The 17,116-nt window shown below is 56.9% G+C and overlaps 1 protein-coding gene across 5 annotated transcripts; it reads right to left on the bottom strand.

Moving 5' to 3' along the window:
- Positions 1 to 8,017: 8,017 nt before the first annotated feature.
- Positions 8,018 to 16,898, bottom strand: LOC147572222 (SLAM family member 9-like). Of its 5 annotated transcripts, none has more exons than XM_086694544.1 (6): positions 16,411 to 16,898; positions 12,471 to 12,863; positions 11,807 to 12,103; positions 10,317 to 10,455; positions 10,041 to 10,123; positions 8,018 to 9,800 (listed from the first exon to the last, which is right to left on the bottom strand). In XM_086694544.1, exons 1-5 carry the CDS (start codon positions 16,481 to 16,483, stop codon positions 10,048 to 10,050), a joined length of 978 nt encoding a protein of 325 aa, XP_086550670.1. In that variant the 5' UTR covers positions 16,484 to 16,898; the 3' UTR covers positions 8,018 to 9,800; positions 10,041 to 10,047. The 5 variants fall into 5 exon arrangements, with proteins under 5 accessions (XP_086550670.1, XP_086550671.1, XP_086550673.1 ...); XM_086694545.1 differs by having other exon boundaries at positions 10,041 to 10,117; positions 16,411 to 16,897; XM_086694547.1 differs by lacking the exon at positions 10,041 to 10,123 and adding an exon at positions 13,785 to 14,188 and having other exon boundaries at positions 16,411 to 16,895.
- Between the last annotated feature and the right edge of the window lie 218 nt (positions 16,899 to 17,116).

The following is a 17,116-nucleotide window of genomic DNA, read 5'->3' as shown; positions in this document are numbered from 1 at the left end:
TAATTATATCTATCCTCACGTGTACAAGGAACACCACAGGAGTCGAGAATACGGCGGGAAACACGTTAAAGTTCTGTTCAGAAAAAGAAATACCGGTTAACCTTAAATGTTGAAGTAAAAACGTACGTTTCGTGTCCATTCAGAAAAAAAAAACAAATACAAGGTGGTACAAATTCCAAATACTAGAGACCTTTGGACCAAAGGAAACTCTCTCAATCCAACAAAAGGCAAGAAAAAAATCCAGAGGGTGGTCAATAAAGAACGTTAACTGTCGGGAGTAGGTCCATTCATGGAAGAAGTCGGGGTGCATGACACCCCCTCGTAAAAACCCAAGACGCCGATTCCGAACATGCAGCCACGTGAGGCTCCTTGTATTGCCTAATGACACAGGAGGATTGAAAAGAAAGAAATGGAAAACCGTACAGAAGGGAAACATCAGCAAAATCATCACAGGTGTGACGGGGTCACTGCAGACCAAACGATCTGTAAGATGGAAAGCATTAAGCAAGCTGACTGGAGATTCTTTAAATTCCTGTGCGCCCAACAACAGGGCCTGGAAATGTGGGAATGTTCTCAGGCTAAACAAAAAATCCAAACCACAACACCCTGGGAGATCCAAGCGTGAATCAGCAAGCGTACTCTCACCGCAGTGGATTCTTTCGCTCTGGTGACACGGCAGGAAGAGCAGAGCAAAGGGCACCACGGACACTGACGGCCACTGGCCGGCTGGGGCGGGGGGGCGGGGGGGTAGTGTCTCCCTCCACACACAGCCGCAGGGCCCTCACTGTCCTCGCTCACCAGCTGCACAACCCAGAGAGCTTCCCGGACCTTCTAACAGCTGCCTTGGTGCTGACCATGAAAGCAGGGCGATCGGCTGGATGGGAGGAAGGTCTTTATTCCTGGAAGGACAGAACTCAGGACAAAAGAGACCGTGGCCTTCATCCTTCTGGTTTGCCACACTCCCCGTGGCGCTGTGTCTGCAGCAACAGCTGTCTGGGACCATGAGTCAACTAGCCGGAGGACAAAGCCCCAGTGCCAAGGATGGGGAAGCAGAAAGATGGGCGAGCCTGGGTGCCCGGGGACGTGCTGAGCAGCTGGCCGGACACCAGCAACCGCCATCGCCTGACTTCCTGTTACAGGAGAAAATAACCCGCACCTACTTAAGCCTTCGAAGGCCAAGTTGTATGCTAGCTGCCGGCAGACCGAGTCCTAGCACAGATGACAATAGCGAAGGAGATTTAATGAGCAAAATCAAAAGTTGATTTTCCTAAAAGACCAACCCAAAGCAGAATACTGATGTCTGGCCACAAAGTTGAAGTTATACCTAATTGTCATTAGGAATGAAGATCAAGGCATAAATACAGACAAGAAACATTAAAATTTATGAGGAAACACGATGTGTGACTACACATTAAAAATTTTTAAATGTAAGTGACATAATGCCTTTCTAGGCAAGTGAACTGGTCAAACTTCCGTTAAGACGAAGGAGGAAACCTGGTTATACCCACCGACTTAGAAGAGATTAGACAGGTTGCCAAGATCCGTCCTCATAAAAGGCGTGAAGGGCACGAGGTTTCGGGGATGCGCTCTAGCAAATGGCCAAAGAAAATAAAAAGCCCGTGCTATATACAGCGTTCCAGCTTAGAAACAGGCAGAGAGGTTCCAGATCACAGAAGTATAGCTCAGCTCTAATGCTGATATGAGACAAGGAGAATCCAAAAACCAAAACAAGACAAACACACGTTAATCCATGGATTAAAGTCGGTTATACACAGAGAACTTAAAATTCCTAAATTAAATATTAGCAAATAAAATCACACCATCGATCACGATCATGAATTTATTATAGGAACACAAGGATAGTATAATTAGGAAACTTAGTGTAATTTACTCCCTGAGCCGATGAAAAGAAAAAAATAGCATTTATTTATCGACCAGGTATATGTTTGCAGGCACAGCTCCAAGGGCTTTCCATTAGCCTCTTTAATCCCCATAGTAACCTGCACAGTTACCTGGATTTATAGCGTCTACAGCGTCATCCGGGAAAGGGCAGGCAAACCCATAGGAAATCTGTTAGGAGTCATTCACCATATGGTCTCTGTCCCAACTGCACATCTTGGCCACTATAGGGAGAAAGCAGCCAAATACAGCACGTAAATGAAGCGATGTGGCTGTGTTCCAATAAAACTTTATTTATAAAAACAGACATGTGCTAGATCTGACCAATGGCTATATTCTGCCAACCCCTGATCATGGGATTATTAAAAATACAAATCTGTAGCCCCTCCCAACACCCACTGATCATGTGTCTGAGGAAGATGATACTTTTAAGTAGCTTCTTTTTATCATCAATTTTTTTTCATGTTTATTCTTGAGAGAGAGAGAGAGCAGGAGCAGGGGAGGGGCAGAGAGAGAGGGAGACACAAGATCCAAGGCAGGCTCCAGGCTCCGAGCTGTCAGCACAGAGCCTGACATGGGCTTGAACTCACAAACCATGAGATCACGACCTGAGCCGAAGTCGGCCGCTCAACCGACTGAGCCACCCAGGCGCCCCTTAAGTACCTTCTTTAAAATAGGTGATTAATTAACAGATAATTTAAATATAAAATTAAATGGAATGTCTTTTACAAAGTATTAGGAAACAGACAGGTATTTAGAAAACTTATGGTTTTTTTTTTTTAGGCATTTATTTGCTTTTTACTTAGGCATTTATTTTTTTTAGGCATTTATTTGGTTTATCTGAATGTTTGGTATCAACTATTTTCAGTGGGTGAAGGAATATGAATCAGGCTTCAATCATCAATATCCAAGAAAAATTAGCGTGTTTCTGTGGGTTTCCTCAAATATTGCTGAAATCTACCCAGTTGAAGGTATACTCCCAAGTGCATGCTGGGAGACGGCCAGCTCAGCGGGCAGGTGCCATGAGGGCAGGGCAAGGAGCAGGCTGTCAGGGTGTCTGCTTAGTGGGGCTGCTGTCTATGCAGGATCTGGACCCAGTCTCAGTACCCCGTGCTGGGCGGGATCTAGCATGGCCTTGGCCTTCCCGCCTCGCTGTCCCTGCAGGCCACGGGGGCACATAGTGGGTGAGGCTGGACCACACCACGGATGTTACAGCCCGGGTGCGGTCGGCCTGTGTTATTCCTGTCTCTCCCTCAGACCAGGTCCTGGCGCCCCATCACCCAGCAGCCCTGCACACCCAGCGCGGGCCCGTCGGTAACTGACCCCCTAGTTTGGCTCCGGGGCCGTGGCTGCTGTGAGTACCACAAAATGAATGTCTCTGCTCAAACTCCTTCTGCACAAAGTCCTCTTCCTGGAGCCCAAACCCCACAGGCAGACTAGGAAGAGTGCAAGCGCTGGGAAGGGTTCAGCGTCTTTGAGGCGTCCCAGGAACAGCCAGGAAGCTCTGAGTCCCCAGCTGCCTCGGGCAGCGAGCCTACCTGCCCACGCCTGTCCCCGCACTCAGGACTGTCAACAAAACAGACCCGACTGTGCTCCTTTGCTAGGCAAACAGGGCGAGCAGAATCTTATTTGCATGTGTCTGCACCTGTGAGGACGACCGTCCTTCCTGCTCGTGCACCTGACCCGTTTCTGCTCGCTCCACGCAGCCCTGCCCTTTGCGTGCACGGAGGACAGAGGCGGGGGGTGCGTAGGAACGGGCGCCGTCCCTGGGTCACCTCAACCCCTCAGGCCCCACGGGAACCCCTTCTCTATTCGTAAACTGCTGGATCATGAGAAAAACTGTCAATAAGGAAACGACATGTCACTCCACACACACGAGGGAGCTGGGTCCCCGTGTCAGGCCCTGCTCGGAAGCTGCACTGGGTCATTTGATGTCCCAAGTAACATCTGGCTTAGGTGTCATTCTCTCCATTCGACGGGTGAGGCAAAACAAAGCTCAGGAAGGGACAGCCGGTGTTCCGGGATCTGGGACAATGTGTCCCAAATCTTAGGGCCAAAGGTGGCAGAACCAGACTTGGGGACCCAGGGGGTCTGACTGCAGAGCTCAGCCCCTCTCTCCACCCCGGGGGACTTTGGGGCCAAGGGCGGGGGCCAGGCTACCAAGTCTGGGTCTCAGGAAGGCCATATCTGCAGCCCAGCCCCTTCCCCCGCAAGAGCCTGGAAACAGTTTGTAACCACACGTACAGGTCACCGGACGATAAGAAGGGAAGGCCCCCCCTTACCCTGCCCACCCCACCCCTGAAGACAGAGCCACAGCTTGGCTGTCCCTAATGCTGGGCTAACGGGGGGCCGTCCTGGCCCCTCGCTCACACATGCCGTCCTCAGCCTGGTTGCTGCAGAGGCAACCAGGCTAAGGGATGGGGAGGGGTGCAAAGGGGACCCTCAGATTGTAGAGAAAGATCCACAGAAAACACAGGACACTGGAAAAGGAGACTCTGAGTGCCTGATGATCTCAGCCACTGAGATCATTAAAGCAGGGCAAATAACTGCCTTTCCAGTTAGACATTTGGTGGTGGTTTCCCTGCCCTGGGGAATTTGAGGGCATCCCAGAAAGGGCCAAGCCCCCCATCCCTCTCCCTCAACCCTTCAAGACTCTGGAAAAATCAGCATGTTGACGCCAGGAAGCCCCCACCCCCCACCTGCCTCCCTCACACCTGCCTCCTGGCCCCTGGCTACACCCACCCGGGAGCCACCCCTCTGTTCTGTCCCCCCCACCCCCAGCCACCCAGGAGGAGGCAGATCTGGAACATCGGGGTCTGGGCGGGAAACCAGCTAACACATGGAGTCCCCACTGTTGGGCCCTGGGTCACATCTGCTCCTCTCCTGCTCTGCCCCTGCTGTCCCAGCAACCCCATCACTCCCTCCTCTCCTCCCCACCACCGCCCTGACCCAAGGCCTGGCGCCCAGTCCCCCAAGGTCCCTTCTGCCTCTGAATCCCAGACCTCCTTGCTGGTTTCTCCTTGCCTGAAGAGCTACAGACATACAGAGTTGAAAAATAAGGGTTGCTTCCTTGTTTTCTTTTTTTTTTTTTTTTTTAGCTTTATTAATTTCTTTTGAAAGAGAGAAAGTACACTCATGAGTGAGGGGAGGGGAACAAAGAAACAGAGAGACGACTGCAGAGCCCAATGAGGGGCACAATCCCACTAATGGTAAGAACATGATTTCATCCAAAACCAACAATCAGATGCTTAACCACTGAGCCCCCCAGATGCCCCATGGGTTTGCTCAGAAGAGAATAATCCATGTTGATTCTATAAAATTCGGTAAACAGAGAAAATAATACAGAAGAATGAAAATCGCGAGACATTTAAATAACTTTCAGGGATGTGCCGATGTTCCCTAAGTGACTGGACCCCTAGAACCTGTAACAGAATGTGAGGAACCTTGATTTTCAGGAGACTTACGGTCCACGTCCTGGTGCTTTGCTGCGGCCCAGGGCTCCAGGGTACCCGCTACGTCCTTCTCACTTGCTCGTGTCACAGGCCGGATGCCCGTGGTGGGTCCGCATGACGGCAGATGGACTGAGACTTGGTCCCAGCAGCAGAAGCCGCGTTCCCACGGCCGGATGCACCCCGAGCAGGTCTGCTCCTAGGAGACCCCGGCGGGTGCCCTTTGCAGAGCCGAGCGGGCAGCTCTGAGTAGCTTGTCCGCAGGGACAACGACACTCAACTTTGAGGGAGCTGACGTCGGGGCTGGGGGGCTCCCGGACAAGCCCAGACGAGGGACAGATTCTCTCAGGGCAAATGTTCGCCACCTTCCAGCCGCAGGTATTCAACTGCTTCTGCGACGCACCTCGGTAGGAAGGACGGGGGATGTGGCAGAGGGCGAGGTGAGGCTTCTGCCTTCCGATCGCCTATGGTGCGGGGGGGGGGGGGGGGGGGGACAAACAACGCGGAAGCTAAGGACGTCCCCACGCACAAGCAGCATTTGCCAGCCGCGCAGGGACCGGTGTGGAAGGGGGGCACACCCAGGAGACAGATCCGCACCCAAGCTCGATCTGGTCGCTGTTTGCAGAAGAAGTAAGGGAGGTAGGAACTTTAGGCTCCTAGAGACGCTCCCGGGGGAGAGTTGACTGGGACCCACCATCCGGTCTATCCCATTAAAGCCCATGTGGAAGGTGGGAAGGGGGGAGAGGGCAGAGGGAGTCGAGGCGCCAGGACCCTGGCACTGGGCGGCCCCGGCCAGGACCGGGGCCCTGTCCCCTCCACCCTGGATGGGGACGCGGGAGGAGGGAATGAGGTCAACTGAGCATCCCAGGGCTCATCCACCCGGATTTCGCCTCCTGGATCATGGAGCCACTCACTTCCCGCCCTGCAGCCCTGTAACTGGACGGTCGGAGCCGCACCCCCCGGAGGCCACGTGTCCAACGCCTTCTCAGGGCCTCTGCACCTCTAGTGTCCTCCAGCCTTCCTCGGCGGCCTGTGGCTTCAGGCAGGCGGGTAGAGCCGGACCCCAGCTCCCGGCTCCACGTTCGTTCCTGTTCATCTGCCTCCCCCTCTCGCTGCCGCCCCTTTGACCGTTTTCAGCAGCGTTTTCTAAAACACTCAGCACAGGAACATCCTCTCCCGCAAGCAGGAGCAACACCATCACCTCCGTTCTCCTTGTCCCACAGCTGAGCAGGAGCAGGCGGGGGGGACCGTCCCCTCGTGACCTCGAGGCTCCCTCCCCTCACCCCTCCGCCCTCTTCCTCCAGTTCCGGGGCACGGTTTTCACGCAGCGGCCGAGGTCCCGCCGGGACAGAAGGTCCCCCGGGAGTCCCCTCAGGCTGGGTGGACGCCTGGGACAAGGGAACCGTGACTCTCGCTGGGACGGTCAGTCGGAGTGGAGAAAAGCAGGGAGAAAAGAGGGCGAGGGAGACGACCTCAGGAAAATCAGCCGCCGGGAGAACCAAAGGCCCGAGTGCGCAGCGGGGAGAGAGATTTGTGTGGGGCCTTCAGTGTGGGCGCCGGGACGGGGTAGGAGCAGGACAGACAGGGCGTGGCCAGGGGGTGCCTCGGCCAGAGGCGGACGGGCAGCTGCACACACGGCTGGGGGTCAGCTCCCTCTGCGACCACACTTCCCGTCTGGCTCGACAGAGCTGGGTTCACAGTCAAAGGATAGGAACAGACATGCCGTGGCGTCCCTCCGGGTTCTCCAGGGAAGCAGAGTTAAAGGGATGCTTGCAAGTCTAGAGAGATTCATTGTACAGGTTTGGCTCACATTCTTAGAGAGGCTAGCGGGCCTGGAGTCTGCAGGGAGGGGAACCAGGCTGAGACAAGGGAAGATCTGCTGTTGAGGTTCAGGCCAAATGTCATCAGCCTGGACACACAGGGAAGAGCCAGTGCTGGAGGTCTCGTCCCCTGACCGTCTGCTGCAGAAATCTTTCCTCCTCAGGGGAGGTCAGACTTGGCAGCTTCCAGGCCTTCACCCGATGAGATGCGGCTCACCCACGTTGTGGAGGGCAGCCTGCTCTACTCAGAGTTTATCCTTTTCAGTTTATCTCATCCCACATGTCCTCACGGAAACATCGAGAATGATACTTGACCACAATTCTCGGCACTGTGGCCCAGCCGGGTGACGTATAAAATGAACCACCAGATCGCACAAACACGAATCCAAAGAAACGCAGAAAGGCTAAATAAAATCAGAGAAAGAAGACTTCAGAGCCCGGGAAGTTACCAGGGGCAAAGGAGAATAGTGGACAATGACGGAAGGTCGGTTCAGCAAGACGTGACGAGAACCCCCGACGTGTGCCCACCTGAAGAGGGCACGTGGTGCCATGGCACCAAATACATGTGGCAAAATGGCAGAACTGAAAGGAGGAACAGGTGCGTCCACCATCGCAGCCAGAGGGCCCAGCACTCCCGTCCCGGCAGCGCGGCGAGAGGCGGACAGTCAGCAAGGACACGCGACGCTGAACACGACCACGAACCAGCCTGACCCGGCTGATGTCTGAGGAACACTCGGCCCCACCAGCGGCCTGCAGAGCCCTCTCAGCTCCCAAGGCAGTGTCCCATCCTGGGCCAGAACACAAACGTCAGCGATTTTTCGCGTCCTGAAATAATGTGTTTTCTCGGACTGGGACAGACCTCGGGTAGAATTTAATAACAGAAAGATGACGGGAAATTTCCAAACACGTACGGAGGAAACGAAACAAGTCTCCATAGCCAAAGGTCAAAGAGGGTGCCTGAAGGGAAATGTCTCAACATTTGAAGCGAGCGGAAATGAACATACAAGACATCAAAACGTGGGAAAAGACGCGAACAAGGTGCTTATAAGGAAATGAACATGATTCAAAGCATAGTTTACCAAAGGAGAAATGCTCCAAATTTATAATTTAAGCATTTCTCTTACAAATCTATACAAATAAGAGCGAAACAAATGCAAAGCAAGTGGAAGAGAGGAAATAAGAAGAACGAAGGTAGAGAAAATGAAACTGAGTCATGTAATAAAACCTACTGACAGAAAAGCCGACAGCGAACATCACTGTTGAAGGCGGAAAACTGGATGCTTTCCCTTAATGTTGGGAACGAGCCAACGGTGCTTGTGCTCACCGCTCCTCTGCAGCATCTAGGGAAAGTCTCATCAGATGCACTAAGGCAAGAGAAAGACATAAAGTGAGATATAGATTGGAAAGGGGAAAAGAAAAGCTGTCTTGATCACAGACATTACTTATGTTTGTCTATGTAGAAAATCCCAGGAATCTACAGAAAATTCCCCAGACTAGTAAGCTAGTTTGCCAAGAGGGCAGGATAGAGGCCAACGGGGAGGGGACTGACGGGCCATTGTACCAGCAGGATGGAACAGACACGTAACAGTTTGTGCTCCAGGCCGGGGGCGGTCACGGAGGCCCTGAGCAGGTGTGCGGGGGCAGGCGGGGCATGTGGTTGCGCACAAGGGGATTGAGAGGGGGTTGTCCCCGGTGCCAGGGAGCCCCATCAGGATTGGGGTGTGTACAGTGCCCTTGTGGCCTTGTGGGACAGAGGCAGGTTTTAATAACTAGTCAGTTGACAGCTAACTAGTAGGAGCTAGAAACTTCTGCTTTTCTCCTGAGAAACAGGAGCCCTGCCAGGTGCCAGCACGTCCGCACAGAAGGGAGGAGGTTTCCCAGATATCGGGAACCAGACGTCGCCTGGACACAGGCCCTGGCTACGGTGCGGCTTGGGCTCCCCGCTGTGCGGCCTTAAGACTCAGCCTTTCTGGCCTCCTGCTCCTCGTCTGCAAAGTGGGCACAAGGATACCCAGCTCACACAGTGTCTCGAGGGCCCAGTGAGTGACCAACGAGGAGGGTATGAGATCAGTGCCCGTCACGGGGCCGGGACTCAGCGAGCCCTGGCTAGTGTGACTTTGTATTCTCTTTACACAGCTCTCAAGCACAGACTGAGCAGGCTGGTGGTGAACCAGTCGAGGCTAGAAGTTGAGACTTCATGTCGATGGGTCCCAGAGGCCGAGGGTCCGGACAGGACGACGGACGGGGCACAGACGTGGGGAGAGTGGGCTCCGTTGACGGTTGCCAAAGGGGCTGAGGCTGAGCGGAACCGGACCACAGCTTTGGACTCGTTTAACGACGAAGGTCCCCCTCGATCTGCCACGATGTGTGTCTTCTGCTCAACTTGGGCACAACGTGTCCGCATAGAGATTCACGGAGGTTGGATGAATCCGGTCCCTGCTGAGAGCAGTCAGAGGGGGAGGGGGCAGGACCAGGGCCGCAGGCATCACGCGCACAACAGAGGTGTCGGGGGGGAGGCTGGATTCCCTGCTTCTTCCAGTTAAATCACCCTCAAGCCCTGGCCTGGGTGGCGGACCTCACTGTAGACTGTCGTGAGCGGTGTCTCCTGTTCGAGATGTGGTTCCCCCGAACCCTGGAACGCAGACAGAGGGTTCCTGCCACAGCTGAGGGACAGAGAGGCCCCAGAGGGACCCACACAGATGCGATGCCGCTCACCTGACCTCCCCCCAAAGCGCCCAGCACTGCACGGACCCCGTGTTAACTCTGCACTGTCTGGAGAGGGATACAGAGGCAACGAGGCCAGAAACTGCTGATCCCTGGGATTGACAAACTCACACCCAGGCACAGGGACGTGGGAGAATCCAGGCCTCACCTGCTTCCTATGGTCTTGGAACATCTTCCCTGCACGGTGGACGCCACCAAAACGGTCCCTGTGCTCTTCCTGGGATCCTGCGCCTGAGTCCCACCGATGCAGCTTGAATCTGAGCCTTGGAAACCTGTACCCTCCCCCAGCATGCCCCCCTCGGTCACGCCCACACCCACCAGCCTGCTGCAGGGACATCCCTGAGCAGGAAGACACAGGGGGAAGGGAGCTGAGGGTCAGCGGGGGGCGGGGGGAGGTACGTGGGCACGGGAAGGACAAGTGCACCTGCCTCTCCCAGGCTCCAAGCTCTGCTTCCTCCTACGCGAGCACAGAAGGTACAGTCCAGCTCCGAGGATCAGCAGCACGACCACAAGAGCCCCCAGGATAGCTGGCAGGTGGGCAGACCCGTCCGGCCCATGTGGACCTGTTTGCCTCCCACACAGACAGTGAAGAAGGATGAGACAAGAGACAACGTCACATGCCCGTTGCCAGGCACGTGGACACGTGTGAAGGGACCCCGTCTCGGCTGGAGAGGGGGGAACACGGCAGGTCCTGTCACTCAACCAGCACCAGGCCCCTGCTTGGGGCCGGGGTGCTGAGAGGGACAGGACAGGGACCAGGCGCTTGAGCGGCTCAGCCGTGGGGGGAGGGCTGGGAAAAGGCCAAAGGCAGCCAGCCAGGGCCATGGCGGTGCACTAGAGGTTCACAGCCAGTACACGGGTCTCCAGGGAGGGCTTCCCGGAGGAGGAGAGGGCCGGACTGAGTTGAGGGAGGAGCCAGAAGAGGAAGGGTGAGCGGGAGGCAGAAGGCTCCTCCAGAGGTTAGAGGTCACTGAGGGACGAGCTTCCCAGGGGACTCAGGGAGGCTGAGGCAACAGGGGGACGATGGGTTGGAGGGACGAGGCGGCACACAGGGAAGCCGGTCACTGCTCGCTAGGGGACACACTGACGATTAGCAAGTCAGGTGGGGAGGCCGAGGTGGGACAGGAAGGCAAACAGAAGCAGCCGCAGTGCTTCCCTCCGGGACCAGGCCACACGAGACACTGATCATCCGCCACAGCATCAGCTCTCAGTGGGAGGGCCCCTGCGCTCCCGAGAGGAGGCGAGGGGTGAGGGTGGCTCAGGGGGGGCTCCTGCAGGGTCCTGAGGTAAGGAGCCCTGCTCGAGGTCAGTGCCTGCTGGACGGGACCCCAGCGGGGGCTCCTGTGGGCCGGCAGGGGTCACCCACGGTGGGGCAGCTGCAGGCAAGGGGTCCCTGGACGGGAGTAAGTGCGGAAGGGGAGGACTCCGGACTGGAAGGTCTGGGGGAAGAAGGAGCAGCCTGGCCTGAGGCTGAAACCTGGGGAGCCCAGGACACATCCGGGAATCCAGGCGAGCACTTGGGCGGGAAGCGTGTCCCCGAGACCGGAGAAGGGCACACGAGCCCCGACGCCTGAACCCTGCAGGCAGCGGCTGGCTCGGCCTCCCTCTAGTCGGTGGCACCGACCACTGACCCTCCCCCCTCGCTTGCTGGAAACCTCCCGGGACACACAAGGACTGAAGCATGAGGCAGGGGTGAGGTACCCGAGGGGGCTGCCTGGACCAGCAGGGGTGAGGGGTGCAGAGGAGCAGGAGAGAGACACCAAAAGGCAGAAGCAAGCGGGATGTGCCTGCCAGCTTCCTGGACGGGTGACGGGTGGCAGGAGGTGACCTAAACATGGAGGACAGAGCCCGGAACCCTCACCCAGGGGGACCTGAGCCCCGGGAGTCCCCTCCCCTCTGACAGGATGCACTCACCGTGGCCACAGACTTCCCCAAGGTCCCGGGTGGCAGTTTTCCGGTCCCCCGGGTTGCTGACCACACAGGTGATGCTGGGGCTGGGCTGGCTCAGGGGCAGCTTCAGAGCCACGGTCCAGGGGTTGGGGGCCGGTCCTGGGACCCCTCTCTGCTCCAGCTGCCTGGGGAGGCCCTTGCTCTCCCAGGACACATTCACGTCCTCTCTGGTTCCCGGGGCGTGGCACTCCAGGGTGACATTGCACCAGTCTGGTGTGACGGATGGAGTCTTGTCCAGGATCTGGGGGCGGGGCACGGGCTCTGGGGCCCGAGGGACAAGAGGACACGGGGTCACGTGGGTGAGAAGCATCACGCCTCATGCTTTCTCGGGCAGAATCTCACTGTCGCCCTGGCATCCTCCCCCCAAGGATGGTGAATCCACTTTACAGATAAGAGGACTTGACCCAAATATACAGCGAGTGGCTATGAGGACGGGAGCCACTGCGTGAAACCTCAGGCGTGATCTCAACTCTGCCTCGACTTGTGGTGAACACACTGCGTCCAGTTTCAAGGGAGAAGCCAGAGCCTCAGGTCTGGGGTCTGGAAGAGATCTTGCAAAGGGGGCCAGGGACACTCCCAGGGACAAAAGAAAGGGTAAGTATGTATTGGGGGAGGAGCCACCACCTACCATAGACAGTGAGGTGGAAATACCGGTTCGTTTCTCTTCCTCCGGTTAAGGAGACTCGAGCCCAGTACTGCCCACTGTCCTCAAGGGTCAGGTTGTCAATCCTCAGGGTCGTGGTGTTGAGCACATGGACCCTCTTCTCGAGCTTGTCCTGGAAGTTGACCCATTTTGGAACATCTTCCCCAGGAGACACGTGCAGTATGATCGTGTTGTGTGACTCAGATTTAATGCCCCAAGAAATCTTCTCCAGCGTGACTCCTGGAAGTGAGTCTGGACTTCGGGTCGCATGAAACGACACAGAACCTCCATGAGTTCCCATCAGAGAAACCACGTTTCCAATATCCTCCACTTGAGATCCATGAGTTCCAGAACCGTTGACCACAGTGCTGAAGGCGCCTAGGGCATTGGAAACAGACACGGTGAGTGTTTGGTCATTGAGAATAAGGAGAAAACCCTAGAACCCATGGCGCTCATGAAATCCGCCCAGTAGACTCCCTTGACTCCGGGAGGGGGTGCCGAGCAAGAATTTGGAGCCATGCTGGAATCAGGTCCTGGTCCTCGTGGGGCGTCCCCTTGAACCCGGTCCTGACCTGCTCTCCCGCAGTGTCCTCGCCGCCTAACTCTGAGAGTCTGGACGTGATGACATCACAGATCGAGAGCCCGAGCACGTCTGGGCCGATGCCAAGTGCCCAGCGTAGGAGGCAGCTTCCACCGTGGCTGCCCACACGCTGTGGGAGCCCTGGCCCTGGAGTGGGGGCCGCGCCCTGTGACTTGCTCTGGAGCGGAGTGGCCCAAGGTCAGGCTCAGGGAGGCTGTGCTACGGGAACCCGCACTCCAGTCGCTCAGGGGCTGAGACAAGGGGAGATTCTGAGACTGAGAGGGGTCCTGTCACACAAGGTAGAGGCATCACGGCCTGGTGGCTGCACCCCTCGGGGCCACAGCAGGGAAGGCACACAGGGGAATCGCCCGTGGGGGTTTCTCTCCCTCCAGAAGCGGCGTGATCTCTGCTCATGGGTTTGGCCACCTAGTCACAGGGCCCTGGCTACCTACCCAGAACTGGAAAATGTGGGAGAAGGTATGATGGGTAGGTGAGCTCTGCTGTGCCTGCCACGAAGACCACGCTTCCCCAGCCAGTCCCCGAGACACCCTCAATGTCCTTCCTCAGTCCCCTCTTGCAGAGCCGTGACCAGAAGGCAAGGGCCTCCGCGCCGCCCCTCCAGACCCCAAAATGCCCCATGCGGCACAGCCCAGGGGACCTGATACCCTGGGTCCTTCTGGAGACCGGGATAGGAAAGAAGGGGACGGGCAAAGAACGACCTTGTCCTGAAAGGAAGACCCATGTGTCCCCTGCAGCAGGGCAGGACCGCCTGGGGGACCGCTGCCTGCCAGGGCCCCAGATGCCTCTCCAGGTCCGTGAGCTGTCCTCACGCGGGGCCTGCCCCCTCGCTGTGTTCACATCGTTCCTCGCTCTCCCAGGAAGCAGAGAACCCAGAGGAGGGCTCAGGCCAGTATTGCTTGTAGAAGATTCCAGATCCTTCTACGCAATGATGTCCTCACTAACTCCCTCATTCCGACAGCAGGCGGCTGCATCCTGCCTGACGCTGCCCGGCCCGGACGGCAGGTCCCTGTCCCCACGTGCCAGCTGCTGCGTCCCATTGCGGTTTGGATCTGCTTGTGCCCTTGGCTTGTTGTGTCCCATTACTTTAGAGGAGCCGCCGCACCTGTCGTAAGAGAATCAGCCTGTTTTCTAACACACATAACGTAACTCTTCTCCAACATGCACCTCACCTCTGTCTGTGGACTCTGGCCCTGCTGTCAAGCCTTATTGGTTTTACGTCTTGCAGAAAAACATCGGCCCCACAGCAAAAGTGTGCTTTGAACTCGGTCTGGATGCCTCCTAGAACTTTTGCGGTTGCAGTGTTGGTGTGTGAATGTGACCAGAAGGGACTGTGCTTGGGTCTCAGACCAGGAGGTCCCTTGCAGCAGGGGGGTGGGGACCGGGAGAGGGTCCGGAGGCGGGAGTCCTCCGCTCTCTGCAGTCTGTGGCCTCGGGCAGTCACGTAAGCTCCCTGCCTTCTCCTTGAGTCTCTGATGCAGAGACAATGACCGTGCTCCCCTCGGGGAACCGTTGCCAGGGTGTAGGAAGGCGAGAGCTTTCCCTTAGGTGTGAGCTGTTCCCATCAGGACGATGCTTGCTCCTGACAAGCACAGCTGGGGTCCGCCCCGAACTTCCCACGTCCAGGATGGAGCCCTGTGCTCCCCACCAGCTGCCCTCTCGGGGTCTCCTCCCGGGATCAGGGACGGGCTCCCGGGAGACAGACACCCATGGTGCCGGCCCACAGGCGGCCACGGGAGCCAAAGTCCCCCCGGGCCTTCCGCTCAGAGCCATGAAGCTCTCAGAGCCATGTCCACGGCAGCTGGTTTCCATGGTCCCTGTCAAGTCCACGCAGCAGGAAACTGAGCACACCTGTGCAGGGGGGGCAACGTCCTAGAGACGAAGGAGGGCCGGGTACTGTGGCTCCACATGGTGTGGGCATCTCCCCATTTCTCTCCACTGGGCTGCCGCCCATGGAGCCGGCTTCCCTCTCCCCCAGGCCAGGGCTTCCCCTGCAGGGAGCTGCCTGCACCTCTCCCCCTGCCCTACCCTGCCCTGCGCAGGGGCTCACTCTCAGCGGCTCCCAGCAGTCCTGGGCTCTCACGCCCCAGCTATTCTCCTGGGAAAGGGCACCCAGGTACCTGTCCGCCTGTGGCAGGGCAAGACCTCGGGCACCTGCTGGAAGGAGGGCACCAGGGAGGGAGGAGGCTCAGCCCTCAGGTTGCAGGGGAGGGCCTGCCCCCCAGGCTGGATGGTGAGCCTGGGCTTCAGGAGGCTGGAAGCTGACTCAAGCTGGGAGGAAGGCAGTGAGAGCTCTCAGATCAGCAGAAGGTGCTAATCCCAGAGAGGAAGGACAGAAGGACAGAAAGACAGACGGCCAGGGACACAGGTGGCTGTGATCCAGAGAGCCAGGCTTTATTTAAAGAAGATAAAATTTAACATTCAACGGTGAACATAAAATTTTCCATTTCCTCCCTTCCTTCCTCCTTCCTCCTTCTTTCTACCTTTTTTCTTCCTTTCTTTCCTACATAATTTTCCAATCCAGATGTTTACGGAGAAACTCTATGTAATTTCACATATTTCTCCAGTCAATTAAATTGAAAGAAAGAGAAAGCCTACGTTTTTTTATTGACAAAATTATTTGGATAACAGGGATGTCAAAGCCTTATAAGCCAAGCTCATGTCTAATGAGAAACGCCCTGTTTACAGATGCCCCGGAGTCGGGAATTTCCTAGAACCCCGGTACCCCCCTTCCCCGGACAGGCTAGGGCACTTAAGCAAAACATTGCAGGAAATGAAATTCCCAGGAATCCATGGCTCTCCAGACCTCGGTCTTGTCCTTTGTTTTTATTTCGTCTGTTACACGAAGGCAGATGGTCTCGGGGGAAGTGCTAACAGGAGTATCTGGGTTTCTTCAGGACAGTCTTTCTTTCAGTTCCCTTTTGGGGACCTGCTACTTCCCTTCCCGTTACCGCGTTCACCCTGTCCCGGGGCCCTGATTATCAGCGCCCTCTGTTCCATCCACACCCTTCCAGCAAGTGGGCGCAGACACCCTCAAATTCCGGAGGCCGCCCTCCCTTCCTGGTTCCTTGTGTCCGTGCCCTCCTCTCGCCCGAGAAGTGGGACCAGCTCCCACGGGGACCCTGGGTCGGCCCCCTGCTCCCCTCACAGCTGCAGAGGCAGCCTCTCCCCTGTGGCAGGCGGGTCCCGGCTCAGAGCCAGATGCCCCCCCGTGCTCCCTGACACAGTTGGTATTTCGGGCTGTTCCCCACAGACATCAGACACACGGGACCCCCGCCTCCCTGCCCCGCACACCGGCCTCCCACCCGGGGAGCCCGGGCCACTCACTGAGGACGAGGCTGCTGAACCCCAGGAGCCGGGAGGCCCAGCACAGGTGGGGGTCTTCTGACTGGGCTCCCATCACAGGCTGCCTCCTTCAGGCTTGGTCTGGGCCCAGTTGGCCGTGGAGGAAACATCCAGAAGGCAGAGGCAAGAGAAGAGGCGAGCTTCTGCTCAGAACACTCTTAGGCTCTTCCCACCCCAAGGGCGGAGCTAACTGTCTAGGACAAGCTGGCTGGTCTAGATAAGCCATTCAGATGCTTGCTCTTCTCTCTGGCACCTGCAGTGACCCTCGGGGAACGATGGTGGAATAAACATAGGAACCCCCCCTCGGTGAGGCGCTGTGTGGGAGACGCCCCGTCCTGTGGGCACGACCAGCCTGGTCATCTCAGCTCCCCAGCTGGCCGCCAGCGGGACCCCTTACCTGTTTCCCTGGGTTCACACTCCCCCCAGGCAGCCCCGCTCCCCAGGGCCAGCCGATGGCCAGGCCCAAAGTCACACAAACCACTGTACCAAGCACACGCCCCTCCCGGCCCCCTGCTTTGGGCCTGTCCTTTGTCTTTAGACCATGAACCAGTCATGTTTCCCCTCTGACTTTCTCTGCACTTTAACTGTCCGTGGTCAAAGTCGCTCTGAGCACAAGAACAAAGCGCTTTGTGGGAAGGGCCCACCCCCCACACCCCAGTGCAAACACGGGCATTTCCCTTTGGCCGGC

Source organism: Puma concolor, chromosome E4, assembly GCF_028749965.1.
Source record: "Puma concolor isolate L17-30 chromosome E4, mPumCon1.1.hap2, whole genome shotgun sequence".
Classification (NCBI taxonomy): Eukaryota; Metazoa; Chordata; class Mammalia; order Carnivora; family Felidae; genus Puma; species Puma concolor.
The sequence above is the reverse complement of the archived record's forward strand: the minus strand, read 5'-3'. Positions and strand labels throughout refer to the sequence as shown.